Below are 16,333 nucleotides of genomic sequence, written 5' to 3'. Positions count from 1 at the left end.
AAAAGATTTAATTTTGAAAATCTACATAATTGTTAGAATTCTTGGTTCACTTCAAAAATAAATCATTATAAATTAAATTGAAAAAGAAAAAATATATAATTTTGGTGTATACCATAATTATCTGATGTCCACTATGATTAGTTTAATTTACAGGTATCATCAGAATTCCTATCATTTCATTTGTCCCTGAACTCACACTGAAATTCTACTTACTCTCCAGAATTGTATCATTTATTAATCATGTGACTATTTTACTTTGCAATGAAAATTTTATGTAAATTGACCTTTAACTCATGGGTAATAAAGCTTCATGTGAATTTTATCTACGTCAAATAATATTGCAACAATCATTACCCCATACCTATTCAATGACAGATATGTTATAAATTTTCATAAAATATTCAAAAATAAACTATAAAATATCAATAGAAATGTATCTTTTAATTACATATATTTAGATGAATTTTGCTTTTTCTTTATTTTAATTAGCATAATTCTCCATTAGTAATATTTTTATTGCTGGAATAACAAAGGTTTCAGAATCCTTAAATTTGATAACATAATAATATTATTGTTTCAAAATAGCTAGAAGAGAAAATTTGAATGCTCTCAGCAAAAAGAATAGATGAACATTTGAGGTGATGGATATACCAATTACCCTGATTTAGTTATTATACATTTTATGATTGTATGAAAATATCACATGTACTCTGAAAAAATATATATCAATTATTTAGCAATGAAAATGTTAATAAATAGATGGAAAAAGAATTGTGGAGTTTTTGTAATAGCAATGCCAGTCAATATCTTTTAGCATCACCCACATGATATGTCAAAATCCTTATAAGTTCTTATCATCCATGATTATTTTAATAATTGACTATATATTATTGTATCCTTTTTATTTGTTGGTGAAGGCATGCTTGGTAACATTATTTTCAAATCGACTTGATATTCAGTCATTAGAGAAATTCACTTTGTCAGTCTTAAAGTAGTTTATAGAAATATTTTTAGCATGATTATTAAATGACAAGTAAAAAAATATTTAAATGTATATAATCAGACTTTTGGCTTCAATTTAAGAGGTAGGGACATAGAAATAAATTTGTTCCCAATATTATAGCACTAAAAGTGATATTCTTCTAGAATTAGATATTTTGAAAACTTGCAACTTTCTAGAAGCCATCAGACCTAAGCCATAGCTTAGGTCACTGGGCAACCAACTAACATAAGCATAGAGTAACCAGTAAAAATTTTCCATTCCTAGGGGAGGGAGAAGAATCTGGAGAAAAGTCCTCTCTGAGGTACATGTGCAAAGGGAAGACCTAAAGCTTAAGGTGAACTAAGCATCCAGAGTCTCTGGCAAACCAACCACCACCTAAAATATAAGGTAACGTGAGAAATCTGTAACTTGTGTTACATTGAAACAAGAATAGTGTCAACTGAACTGAAGCCCAGCTCAACTTCCCACACTTAACTGCCAAGCAAAGGAAATGAGTCAATTACCCAGCAAAAATGTCATTCACTCACTGTCTATTATCCTCAAAATTAACAATATTCACTTTTAAACAAAAGTATACATACATCTAAGTAGAGAAAAACAACTCACTGTAAGAAAACAAATAAATGAATAGAGTCATACTTAGGACTCTAGTGGAAAATGTGCATGACGTGCATGAATAGATGGGGGATTTCAGCAAAGTCATGGGAACTATAAAACTGGATCAGTAAAACAGCTAGAAATTACAGTAACAAAGTAACAATGATAAAGAACGACCTTGAGAGGTTTGGCAGTAGTCTCAACATAGCTTAATAAGGCATTAGTGAAATTAATGGTAGATGAATATAAAATACCAAAAAGGATACACAAAGAGAAAAAAACTAAGAGAACATCCCAAATCTGTGTAACAATATCAAATGATAACTATAATTGGAAATGAAGTTTTCTTCCAAGATAAGAGGATCAGGGAAGAGGGATCATGTGTAGATATATGGCTAAGGATTTTTTCTGAAATTAACAAATAACACCAAACCATATATCCAAGAGCTAAGTGACAAGCAGAGTGAATACGCACAGTCATGTTCAGGAAAAAGGAAAACAAAAGTAAAGGAGAAAATATTGAAAGGAAGAACCATTAAAAATTGGGCAGACTTTTTTATTATTATAATTTTTTTAATTTCAGCATATTACGGGGATTGGTTTCTCAGAAGACATTAGTGAACTAGCAACACAACTGTGGGATTTTGTTAGAATTATTGGAAAAGTAGAGCTTTGTCAGCTGAGGCTAATCCTCTGGGCAGATGGAATCTGCTCAAAACTGTTCATAGTTCTGTTTTCCATGAAGAGAAAGCCTGCCTGAGACTTTAGTCATCAAAGAGGAAAGTATAGCAGAAAGCTGAAGAAAGAAAGATAATTGATGGCAAACTTTTGGACCATATGGATCCTCTCTTGACTGATCTAAATCCAAGATTTTTATGTTATATCAGCAATAAATTCCCACTTTTGTTTATACCACTTAAAATAGGTCTTCCATATCCAAACGAAAGTTGAATTATACAACTACTTGTAATTATCCTCTTTATTTTTTTCTTTTTTTTTGAACAAGTAAGAATATGAATACCCTCTTTATAAATTGTGTAATATTCTAGTTCCTTGAAGTAGAATTCAAGACAATTGAAATTGTATGTGTGTATGTGTGTGTGTGTATATATATATATATATATATATATATATATATATATCAGCCATACTTAACTTTCTTAATTAGGCAACATTCTCTCTAAATCTCATTTTTAATTTTCTGATCATGCTATGGACTTTCTAGTCTCTATATACTTGCTTATTCTATTTTCCCTACCATTTCTCATTCACTATTCTGTACTTGACACAATTCTTAATGCCCAATTCAAATTATTCTCCTCCTCTCTGTTTTGTACCTATAAGAGTCCCTGGAAGAAAATATTCACAGAGTGAATGTATTTGTTAAATAATGACTTTTTGATTTATTCTGACCTCGGGTGGCCAGGATTTAATTTGGATACAGATGCAAATATATCATAGTACATATCAGAATTATTGAGTTCATTTATGGTTGTTTTATCTTCAACATGTTGACTTTCAAGATCATCTATCTCTTAATCCCTAGGTAGATACATTTTTACTTCTTTTCAGTTTTTCACACCATCATTTTGCAAAGAATATTCCAATAGTTGTTTGCTAAATTGCTTTGAGCCAGTTAAATGAAATTAGATAGCATTTATCAAATCCGATTTTATATCTAGTAATCTACCATTTTGAAAAGCCAGAATATGTTTCTTCGAGGCATTCTCGGGATGTAGAAAAACACCTTACATCATTTCATTTTGTGTTTAATCAACTCCCGAGTGGAATTGTTTAATTGCTCACATATCTTTTCCCACTGGAGATTTGGATATCAGAGTTTGGGTTTCTGGGATCTGATATGAGACAAAAAAGTTGATCTCAAAATCCTCAAAGAAAAATATAAAAGGTGTGCTTCTCCTAAGGAGCCACAGCCTTCTTAAGGGAGGCACAGTTTTCTTCTATGAACACGGAAGTCCTGCCTCAAATGGATTATGACAAATGTTACAATGGATCATTTTTTATATATAAATGTCAAACTTAATTTTTCTGTTGGAAAATGAACTAGGCCTCACAATAGAGAATTAAGAAGGTGGATGAAAGAATGCAGTGACCTGGTAAGTATTTTTAACATAGTACTAGGATATTAGAGCTGGATGGAATTTTAAATGTTCACCTCTTACGGTCCCTTATTTTATACACAGGAAATAATGTTTTGAGAGTAAACATGACTAGCATAACACAGCTTTTAAATCCTCAAGGTGTTTCCAACAAAAATGACAGTAAACTAATGAGCACATTTAATACATGATATTCTTAAGAGGACTCTCAGTATTTTTGGACTCTGATTAGGAATTTAAATGTAAACACAGTTCTCTTTACATGTCTCTTTAAAAGTTAAGCAGACTTAGTATATCTATTAAGTCTGACTCAATTTTTATGTAATATTATTTATTCTGTCTTATGGCAATGCATTGATACCAATTGTTATCAATACCCAAGTAACAGGACAGGGGTGGGGTTAGGGAGTTGGCTTTATGGGGAAAAAGTTTTAAAAAGTACTAGCATTCAATATAGAGAATTTACTGCAGTAATTGTGTCTTTTTGCTGATCTTTTTCAGACACCTCCATTGTTACCTACCTATTATGTAGAAAAACAAGTTGTTTACTTCATTTTTAAACTCTTAATCTTTTATTTCCTATAGTCATTTCTTCTTCCATGGTTGCATTTAGCTTTCATATTCCATTTTGGATCCTTTAATTTTCTTTCATCCTTGATTCATGTAACATCCTTGAAAGATTATTATAAGTAATATTCTCTGTATGAATGGATTTCATTGTCAACTTTAATTCTGGATTCAGAAATGAGGGCTTTTGGTAGGAAAATATCTTTAGCAAAAAGGTGATTATTCTTCAATGGCTCAAACCCCAAGCATAGTTAAGCATTGTCCCTAAAGACAAACCTCTTTCCTGATGCCTGTTCTTCAGTGGTCAGTTGTCATGAGGACGGCACAACAAAGCACTTCCACTTAATCTTCATTCACTAGCCAATGGATCTATTGGCATCTTTCCCTTGCCTTCCTGGCTGTGGTCATTGCTTTTATCCTTAGTCATTTCACAGTCTTGTCTCCTATGTGTATAGGCAAGAACAGATGGGTTGTCCCTCCATCAGAGTTGGTATTTTCCAAGGAGGACAATGATGCTTTCCTCTCCAGTACCCTCTTTTTAAAGCAAAAAGGGAATCCTGGTTGATAACAAAATCATAAATATTAATGTCTAATGAAGCTCAACCTGTCCCAATGTTGAATAATAATACAACAATAGCTAATATTTATTAAATGTTTTCTATGTGAAAAGCACTCTCCAAAATACAGGTATTAGCTCATTTAATCTTCATCATAACCCTATAGACAACTGCTACTATAATATATAATTTAAATATCATAAAATAAAACCTTAGCATTATTGAAAATTTGTCTAGAGGCACAGAAATATTAAGTGATAGAGCCAGGATTTAAACCCAAAGAGTCTGGTTCCAGGGACCATGTGCTTATTCCCACATCATACTGCCTCTATCCCTGTGTTAAAAGAAGTAAATCTTCCTCTTCTAGCAATGTCCTAAACAAAATTTAAGTTAGATTTACAATAATATACCTATATTAAGTTAGGCACATTGAGATTTTAGGAAGTAATGACACTATTTCTCTAATCTTTTTGAATTTTCCACCTGCGTGTCACTTCCATCTCTGGAAAGGCAATGTTTATGGGAGACTGCACTAGTCCAGGGATACAGAACTTCCAATCTCTAGCCCTGGCTCTTTTATTATAAAGCTATGTAAGCTTGGAGTGGTTAATTAACCTGCAATCATCAGGTTTGTTTTTTTTTTTTTTAATATGGAATTGACAATCAACCCTTAACATATTTTTTAAAAAACTGTGTGAATTAAATTAGATTTAAAAGAACTTTGAAAATTATGCTTTCAAAATGTTACTCCCAGAGATAGCATGCTTACCCAGAACTCACTTAATTTAGCTGGGTAGATAGATATAGAACAAATGAAGAAAAATAAACATTGAACAAACTAATCCAGAATCCATGGCCATTGTTGTATCTACAGTTTTTTTCTCTGTACCCAGAAAATAACTTCTTCTGATTATTAACCCTAAATATATACAAAATTTTAATAAAAAGATTTAGTTCTACTAAAAACCTGCAAAAAAATGAGCAGGAAAGGACAGGAGGTTAACAGTTTGGCATTGTTGTTAGATCAGGTTTTGGGATGGAGTATATGAGATGAAATTGGAAACATATGCAAAATATGAAGTTATTTAAATACTGAGCCTGTAGGGGGCAGAGAATCATTTAAGGGTATAAGCAAGAAAGCAACATGATAAAAATATATTTGTAAAAGTAACTGTATAGTGATATACAGATAGATTTTGTGGCACATTTGGATTAGAGTAGGAAAATACTAGAAGAATGAGGCCAATTAATAGATCCAAATGGGGAAAAAAGGGCTGGCATTAAATGATGGAATGTCAGAGATGGTGAAATATAAAGGCTGCATAATTTTCACATTTCCAAGAGTGAATCAATGGCTCTTGGGTATTTTTTTCACTGGAAGCAGTTTTCTTCTTTGGGCCAGGAATGTAGGTGGTAGAGATGTATATCATGATAGGGATCATGGAATAGGCATAAGTTGTAGGAAGTGATATCAACTAAATTTGATTTTAGACATGCTGAAATGTACACATGTCTATTTGATAGCCAGCTTTGAGCTAAGCACATGATCTAGGATTGTATATATGAAAACTATCACTGTGTAAATGGTATTTTTAAGAAAAGGCACAGGACTACCAAGGAAGAGTGCCCGTGGTGAGGAGAGAAGTAGGTCAGGAATGAAGCTCTAGGAAACCGCTACTATGTGTAACGGAGGCTGAGTAGGGGAATACTGAGATTAGAGAGAAATCAAGAGAGGGGTATGGAAGTCAACTGAGGTGGATATTTCAGGAAGAAAGGAGAGGTACAGAGAAAAGGAGAGGTACAGAAAAAAAGGAAAGGTGGCGATTTTAAAAAGAGATAAGAGGTCTACCACATGACACAGAGAAATAAAGTGCATTACCTACTGAAAAATGTTTGGACTTGACAGCTAGGATGCAGTTTATGTTGAACAAAAAAGGCCTTAATTAATTTGTTGGGACAAAAACCCTATCTCAGTAGGCTCAAGTGAGAATGTGTAAGACAGTGCAGATGTCTATGAGTGAAATGAAGGACAATAACAGGTAGTAGATATGAAGTAATATTTTTAAATTAAAATCTACGTAAACATTGTTATGTGCTGAAAGTTTATGAGAGTTAGACTACTGGTAATAGTAAAAGTACTTACATTGATACAAATATAGTTGAAGGGAAAAATCTCAAGAGAGGAGTGACGCATTCTTCCCAGAGAAGGAAGGGAGGGAAGGGAAAGAGTCACTGATGAATGTAAATGCTTACAGGATACCCTGATGAGAAACTTGGAGATAAATACACTTGGTATTTTGCATTTTTCTCTGCAAAATATAGGTTATTTTCTGGGAATAATAAGAAAGTGGCAGAATAGGGCCTTAAATAGAATAGTAAAGGTTTGAAATAGTAATTACATGAAGGAGATAGTTGCATGTAATATGAAGTATTAAATAATATCTGTGAGTATATGCATATATACACACAACTTAAAATTATGATCTATACATATGTAAAATGAGCATGTTCAATGATTTCATTTCATTAATTTATCAATTAAACTGTATTACTGGTACAAAAATAATTTTAAAAATCAAAGTATTATGGATCAGATATTCACAAATACAAATAAATATAAAACTAGGGTTTTCCACAGAAGGGAGGGAAATCAATTATCTCTACACTGAATAAAATGAGCATATCTCTAGACAAGTATTTGTATCTTAGTTGCTTATCCAGAAGTCAATAAACAGTAGATGTTGGCAAGGATTTGGTGAAAAGGAAACACTTATGCACTGTTGGTGGGAATGTAAATTCATACAACCTCTATGGAAAACAGTATGGAGATTCCTCAAAGAACTAAAAGTAGACCTGCCATTCAATCCTGCAATACAACTTCTGGGTATCTAGCCAAAGGTAAAGAAGTTATTATAGTAAAAAGACACCTGCACCCTAGTGTTTATCACAGCACAATTCACAATTGCAAAGATAAGGAATCAACCTAAGTGCCCATCAACTAATGAGTAGATAAAGAAAATGTGATGTTTATATGTACACACACACACACACACACACACACACACACACACACAAACACCATGGAGTACTGCTCAGACATAAAAAGGAATGAAATAATATATTTTGCAACAACTTGGATGAAATTGGAAATCATTATCCTAAGTCAAGTATCTCAGGAATAGGAAAAAAAATAGCAAATGTTCTCACTTATAAGTAGAAGTTAACCCTTGGGTATTATGGTCATAAAGTGATATAATGGATGTTGGAAACTAAGATAAGGGGAGATTGGGATGGGAAGGAATCAAAAAATTACCAATTGGGTACAATGTTCTGGTGACGGGTACCCTAAAAGCCTTGACTTTAGCATTATACAATTCATCCATGTAACAAAACACACTTGTATCTCCTTAAAACAAATTGAAATTACAAAGGATGGCAAGGACAATAAAGTAGAGAAAACTCAGAGGGTTAGGTAGGTAAGCCTATTTCCAAACCTTTTTACACTTTTTCACTACAGTAAACACAGAAATATTCCTGACTATCATCAATGTACATTCCTGGATTGAATATAGTCAATTTTTAAGCATGAGGATTTCTCTAGTTTTATTCAATAGCTTGGATTCCAGATTTTATAAAAAGTCTGGATTAACCTAGAAATTGCTATTTTGCCACTTCATAACAGTGAATGAATAAGATGGTGAGGATATTAAGGTTGTGGAAGGAAATTCATCAAACATATATGATTTCATGGGAAAGATACCATCATTCTTGTACTGTACACGATGAAACTGAAACACCATTAGTAATTAGCCTGCTCATGCTTTCACAGCTACTAAGTGACAGAGCTAAGACTTGCTCACTTAAATAACTGATTGAGAAGCTTTGTTCTTTCTATTCTGTCTATATTCTATCAACGATCTTAAATAACTCTCTTCCTTTGATCCTTAGAGGGGAAGACACATCTCCAAGTGAGAAATACAGAACTTCTGTCCTTCTACCCACAAGGCTTCACCTGGAACAGCAACACTTATTTTTTTACTGTTGTAGAAATAACGAAAAACAAAAGAAATGGGAACGGGGGCTATTTTTTCAGATATCACTATAGCAAGGTTGTTAACCACTGTCACTTTACGTTGGTGGTAGAAATTAAGGGTGAAGGGAAGGTTTAGAGTTCAGCAACTGGTTTGATGGTGGTGCTATTTACTATGGAAGACAATAGCTTGAAGGAATAGAGGTGGCAAATTACCAATTTCCTTTTAAAAAATTGAAAACCTATGTATTATACTAGACTAACTATAGACATGCCTAGTTGTTATCAGGATGCCTAAGTGGATTTAGAATCACAGTTCTATTTATTTTGACCTTTTTCTTTACATTCTTTTTTTTTTTTTTTTTTTTTTTTTTTTTGCCCAGGTCCAATTGTTATTAACATTTCTGTCATTACTCTGTCACAACTCCGGAAACCCAGACACACTGCAGATAATGGAGTTGGAGAACGCCTCTGTGAAGACTGACTTCTTCCTCCTGGGATTTAGTGACCATCCAGAACTTCAGAGTGTCCTTTTTGCTGTGTTTTTTTCCATCTACTCTGTTACAATGTTGGGAAACCTTGGGATGATTTTATTAATCACAATCAGTTCCCACTTGCACACCCCTATGTACTTTTTCCTCTGCATGTTGTCCTTCATTGACGCATGCTACTCTTCTGTCATTGCTCCCAAATTACTTGTGAACTTGGTTTCTGATGAGAAGACCATTTCTTACAATGGCTGTGCTGCACAGTTATATTTTTTCTGCTCTTTGGTCGACACAGAATCTTTCCTCTTGGCTGCCATGGCTTATGACCGGTACATAGCAATCTGCAACCCACTGCTTTACACGGTTATTATGTCCAAGAGGGTTTGTTGCCAACTTGCAATTGGAGCATTTTTGGGGGGCACTGTTAGCTCAGTTATTCACACCAGTAACACGTTCCATCTGTCCTTCTGCTCCAAAGAAATTAACCATTTCTTTTGTGATATCTCCCCACTCTTCTCTCTGTCCTGCTCAGATACTTATACACATGACATCATTCTGGTGGTCTTTGCTAGTTTGGTGGAAGCTATCTGTCTTCTGACAGTTCTCCTCTCTTATGTCTGCATTATAGCAGCTATTCTTAAAACAGGTTCTGCTGAGGGACGACGAAAAGGGTTCTCTACCTGTGCCTCCCACTTGATTGTGGTCACTATTTATCACGGTACCTTGATCTTCATCTATTTGCGCCCCAGTACAGGTCATTCACTAGATACTGACAAAGTAACCTCTGTGTTCTATACATTGATTATACCTATGTTGAACCCTCTAATTTATAGTTTAAGGAACAAAGATGTCAAAAATGCCTTTAGAAAAATGATTAGCAGAAAACTGCTTTCTTAAGAAAGGATGAAACTGGGCCCGACAACTTTTCAACAGTGTCTGTGACTTAACATTTTATTTACCTGTTGCAAAAATCCCCTACTATGTGGGATTTTTACCCCTAACTATGTGGGTAATGAGCTGTCAACCACAGAATAGGGCCAGAGTCTAACGTTAAAGCTGAATCCTCTTACATCAATTATATAATGCCTATTATTTTAAAGTTGAAATTGGTAATATCTATTTCAGGAGCATATTTACCTTTAATTTAATCCTCTATATCTCACAGTTTTATCCCTTTTCTTTTCCTTCCCTAAACTTTTATCACAATTACTCCTAATAATGGATAAACCATTGGCATAATATAATTCCTTTCTTGTGAATGGCACAAAAGCAATCCATGTAACCAGCATGCTTGTACCCTTGTAATACTCTGAAATTAAAAATAAAATAAAATAAATAAAATTAATGTAGTACACTGGGACTTTACATCAATTAATTTGATTTCCACATAAATATACCCATCTTGTAGCATAGTGGTGCAAATCCTTTTCACTATAGAAAACTTCCTGAAATATTAACCCTTGCCTAATTTTATTTCCGGAATCTCCCCATAATTTCAGATGATGATTCATATTCTAGATCTATCTAGATCTTAGGTGTGCTTCTTGTAAGATGCTCCTCATTCTCTATCATACGTTGTAGTTATTTGTGTCTGTGTGCTATCCCTCTACCAGAATTATTCATTAATTCTTATTCATTGTTTTATTTCATGCCTATTTATCATATTATCTTACCAATGTAGAGCCTGGGTGATTTTTTATGAAATAAATATGTTTATCATTTATTGTTTTTAGATCATATGCCTCCACTATGAAGAAATCAGTTATTTCTCTTGCATTATTTTTGGTTCTTCCTCCAGAGTGGTACTGTGTAAAAAATGATTACTACTAGACATTGCCACGTGTGATGATTTTTTAAAAACAATTTGCAAATGTTGACTAATTTAAAATCTACTTATAAAATATTTTCTCAAGGATATCTTGAGTCGAAACCTCTTGATTGGTAAACAAACAGCTAAAATTTCTGAGGGAATCTGTGCTCTGAGAGCTGGAGATGGGAACTAGAGTCAATGAATGGTAGGACAAGGAGTTAGTTGGTTGTGGGTTGTGGCCCAGAGAGAAAGTGTGACTAGAAAGTCTACAGTGTTAAACTCAAAGGTGAGGTTGAATGGTGGAGTATGGGATGATTTAGAGAGGAAAACCTTCTGATAGGGAAAGCAGATGCTGGGTTGTAAATCTAGACCACAGTTCCATTGACTGAGGTGGGATGCATTTTTACAAGAAGGGATTTGTTCATCCAGATCAGTGGGGAAGTTGGGTAGGACAAATATAAGCTTTCAATAGGAAAGACTGGAATGGCTTTGTGAGATGCCATGAATGAGAACTAAGTGCTTTGTCCTAAATACTGAACAGAAAATGTTCCCGGAAATGCTTGGATTCATAACAGATAATTATTTGTTCCTTTTGTAGTTAAGTATGCCATTTCAGCCACAGCCCTTGGGATAGGGCCTCACAGGATAACATAAAATTGGGTACTCAGGGATTTATTATCTAAACTCACTTTTTGGGATTGTGGGGTCTGAGTATTTAAATCAATAGTATAGTTTCAGGCATGTGACATAAACATGAGAATGGTATGACCAGGATGAGTAGCCATGAGCAAACCTATACTCAGTGCTAACCAGCCATACAATCAGCATCAGCAAAAATAAGTCCTAAGGTATCTGGTCAGAGAGCTACAAATAGGGCCTTGGGCTAGGATCTATAACTGGAGTCTGACCAACTAGGTGAACAGGCACTAAAGAGGAAAGAAGAAAGAGTCTTCTATAGAAGACAGAGACTCTGTCTCATGGTGTGGTGCTATGAAGAATATGAGCTCTTCTTTCAGCACTAGGAAGGTAGTCCCTGATAGTTAGCTCAGCATCATCTCAGAACGCCTCTTGACCAATCTCAGGGGTGTGTGTGTGTGTGTGTATGTGTGTGTATGATAGATATTAATATAAATATAGATGTAGAGATATAGATATAATCTTATATGTATATATATAATCCATGTTAAAGAGATGAGGAAGCTGACATTAACAATGTTAAGTAATATGACTGAGGTGATGCAGCTAAAAAGTAAATGATAGTTTACAGTTTTGAACCCATGTCTGTTTTACTTCAAAATCCAAATTCTTATCTTACATTTTCCCCTATCTTTGTTATTTTCTCAAAATGAAAATAAAACAAGCAAGAAACCAAATAAAATCATGGAACCTTGGCAATATGTAAAGGCTATTAAATAAGTATCTTTAAAGGTAAAGGAAAAATAAGTAAAAAATATCTGTTTTCTTACATATATGTGAAATAATGGGAAGTCAAGCCAATCTTATATAACATGAGTATGTTTAGTATTTATAGATATAAATATAATTAATATGTTTTACTAAAGCACATTGAGTTGGGAAATGGTTTGGGCAATGATTGAGAAGCCCTAATAAGTGATATTTTCTAAGGACAACAAATATTTGAGATTATAGAGTAAAATGAATATTTAAGAGATATTAAAATATTTTAGTTTTATGATTCTGCTCAGTCAGCAATAGAAAACAAATGTCATATTAAAAATTTCATGTTTTTAATGAGTCATTTCATTCTTATGATTTTTTGAAATATATAACTCTCAATGCATTTTATAACTTAAGAGATATATAAATAGACATAAATAAAAACCCTGTATAACCCATTAACCTGTCCTCCTGAGACCATAGAAGACCTCCTCTATGTTTCTGTCATGACAATAACCCACAATAAAATTAATACTCTTGATAAGCTGAATAATATTACATTTTTCATAGAAGAATTATAATTGCTAATAGATTACAGTACAGACACTATGTGCAATTAATTAAATTATTGGAATTTATTATAGGATTATTTAATGTTGAATCATTAAGAGACGACCACTATTAACATTTTGTTTAGACTAGGATTCTACTTTATTCCATAGATACACAGAGAGACAATAATTATAATTGATATAGTAATATAAATATGATTTGTTCTTTGTATTTTCTCCGCTGAACATATATTTATGTTAATAACTTTTATTTTATAACTTAACATCTATCAATTGGGTATTTTTTAAATTTAAGTAACCTTAAACATTACCATAGTATAATGCTATGAACTCATCAAGGAAGATTGAGGCCCCGTTTCTATTGCCCTTAGGAGAAGGTCCACATTCTTCACTGCTGACTTTCATTTGTGCAGCTGCTGTATAGCTGTTATATAGCACCACACCTGTTCTGCAGAGTAAGGGCAAGAAGGGGAGCCCACAGGCTGATTCTTAGACTAATAGGTGTAATTGATCTCTGGAGCTGCTGATCCTGGGGACATCTGCTGACATAGTTGGGGCACACTGGTGAGGAACCGTGGGCCCAAGAAGAGATGTTATTTATATCAAATAATCTCTATCCTTGATAACTTATTTCAAGCCTAGGCCAAAAGGCAAGAGGTGTTGATGGATTTCATCTAAAGTGAGCATACTAGAATAAAATGAAAGGAAAGTAGTTCTTTTTCTGGTAAAAAGCCTCCTTTGCATCATTTTTGCAGGGGACATTATTTATTGAATAACTGCTTTTAAATGTCATATTGGAGCCAAGCATTCAAAATAAAAAAGCAGAAATGATGGGGAACAAGATAAGCAAGGGCCTTGCCTTTATGGAACTTCAAGTCTACAACAAGAGATTCCTTATTTATTCTTATTCATTTATTTGCTACTTATTTATGTCAAAGTGCTGTGTTGGACATTTATGTGGTAATAATATTATGCAGAAAGAACACAAACAAGACTAACTTTGACTCTCTAAAATTCCTTGAACTGAGAAACTATGCTTATTAAATCTATTTTTTAAAAAAAATTCAGAGTATTATGGGGGTTCAAACATTTTGGTTACATGTCATGACCTTGCCACACCCAAACTATGATTTGAGACATGCCCTTGCACCCTACATTGCTCACAGAGTCCATTGGTTGTGAGTTTACCCACCCCCAATCCCCCAACTCCCAAAGAATATTACTATTGTGTGAGCACCTTAGTGTTGATCAGTTAGTGCCAATTTGACGGTGAGTACATGTGGTGCCTATTCTTCCATTCTTGTGATACCTCACTTCGGAGGATGAGGGGGTTTGCTATAACCCATGATATCTTACTGGGACATATTCATGGACAGAGAAGGGAGGTATAAAAGGACCCTCTCTGCAACAACAAAACAAGACTATTTCTACTCCTCCCTGGTTTAGAGGGAAGACTAAAGCCAATAATTCCTGCCCCCTACACACAATTTAGGCATAAGGTAAGCAACTGAAAATACCTTAAAGGCTGTTTTGATGGGACTACAGGTACCTATGTCAAAGCACATGAAATTCAATTCCCAGAATCTTTTAATATTTTTGAATGGACATCACAGTTTCATCCAGAACACAATTTGGTTTTTAATGCTTTTATCAGAGCACCTTTCACATCCTTATTCCTTAAGCTGTAGATTAGTGGATTTAACATAGGTATGACAACCGTGTAGAAAACAGAGGCCATTTTGTCCGTGTTCATTGAGTAACTCGAGCTGGGTCGGAAATACATGAACAGGAGTGTGCCATGAAATACCACCACAGCCATCAGGTGGGAGGCGCATGTAGAGAAGGCTCTGTATCTTCCCTCTGTTGAGTTCATTCCGAGGATGGTAACTATGATATAGCCATAGGAGAGAAGGACAGTGACAATGCTGCACCCCACAACACAGCCAATGAAAGTGAACATCACTATCTCATTGATGGATGTCTCTGAACAAGAGAGGGCTAGCAAGGGTGGGATGTCACAGAAAAAGTGATTGATGACATTAGAATTACAGAACGACAGCCTAAATGTGCAGCAGGTATGGATTGCAGAATCTACCAACCCTACGATGTAGGCAATAACCACCAGCTGGGTACACATCCGCCTAGACATGGTGATTGTATAAAGAAGGGGATTGCAAATGGCAACATAACGATCATAAGCCATGACAGCCAGCATGAGACATTCCACATCTGCAAAGGCCCCGAAAAAATACATCTGAATTGCACATAAATTATATGGAATCCTCTTTTGCTTAGATAAGAAATCAGCCAGCATCTTGGGAGAGACAGTAGAGGAGTAGCAGACATCACAGAAAGACAGATTGCTCAGGAAGTAATACATGGGTGTGTGAAGCCTGGGGTCCATCCTGATCAGCAGGATCATCCCTAGATTGGCAATCACAGTTACACCATAAACCAAGAGGAAAAGTACAAAGAGGCCCTGCTGTACGTCCTGTCTGCCAGAAAGTCCTAAAAATACAAAGTCAGTAAACACAGTGCAGTTCTCAATGGCCATCACTCAGATCCAGAAATCCCTGATGTGATAGAAGAAAATGGAAATGGAAGACTAACATCATTTTATTATGTTAATAGTCAAACTGTTCATCCTTTTTTGTTGTAACAAATAAAAATTATATAAGCAATGCTAGGACTGTTTAAAATAAACTGACTCTTCTGAAAATATATCTAGTTTAATGTAAATCGAAAGAACAATGAGATCTCTTATATACGCAAGGCATGGTACAGAGATTGTAGCACACTTTCATACAAATTAAATCATGCTATTTTCATGCCAACCTGTTATTACTTATGTTGATGATGAGTTTTTCTCTTCTGATATATTAAGGAATTGATGTCCTCAGAGTTCAATGTAATAGTTCTTATAATTAGTTCATCCAGATAGTCCACGTCTTCTGATAAAATTGTTGTTCTCAATTTTGTAGAAATTTTATATCCTGTACTACAGAAGCATAGTTAAGTGAGAAGTCTGAATAATGAATATATCCCATTATTTTTCTGTCATGATTTAAACTGTGGAGCAGGCTGAGCTACTACATATAACTGAGCTTCCTACATATAACATTTCTCCACTTCCCCATTAACCCCCAGGTCCTCTCCAGTATCAACAAGCAAGTGTGCACCCCATTGTCATT

At 34.3% G+C, this 16,333-nt stretch overlaps 1 protein-coding gene across 1 annotated transcript; it reads right to left on the bottom strand.

The window, feature by feature from the left end:
- Positions 1 to 14,757: 14,757 nt before the first annotated feature.
- On the bottom strand, positions 14,758 to 15,696 carry LOC105861278 (olfactory receptor 5W2-like). The gene has a single exon (XM_012746669.2). The coding sequence runs from the start codon at positions 15,694 to 15,696 to the stop codon at positions 14,758 to 14,760; it is 939 nt and encodes a 312-aa protein (XP_012602123.2).
- Between the last annotated feature and the right edge of the window lie 637 nt (positions 15,697 to 16,333).

Source organism: Microcebus murinus, chromosome 4, assembly GCF_040939455.1.
Source record: "Microcebus murinus isolate Inina chromosome 4, M.murinus_Inina_mat1.0, whole genome shotgun sequence".
Taxonomy (NCBI): Eukaryota; Metazoa; Chordata; class Mammalia; order Primates; family Cheirogaleidae; genus Microcebus; species Microcebus murinus.
This window is presented reverse-complemented; position numbering and strand designations above follow the sequence as displayed.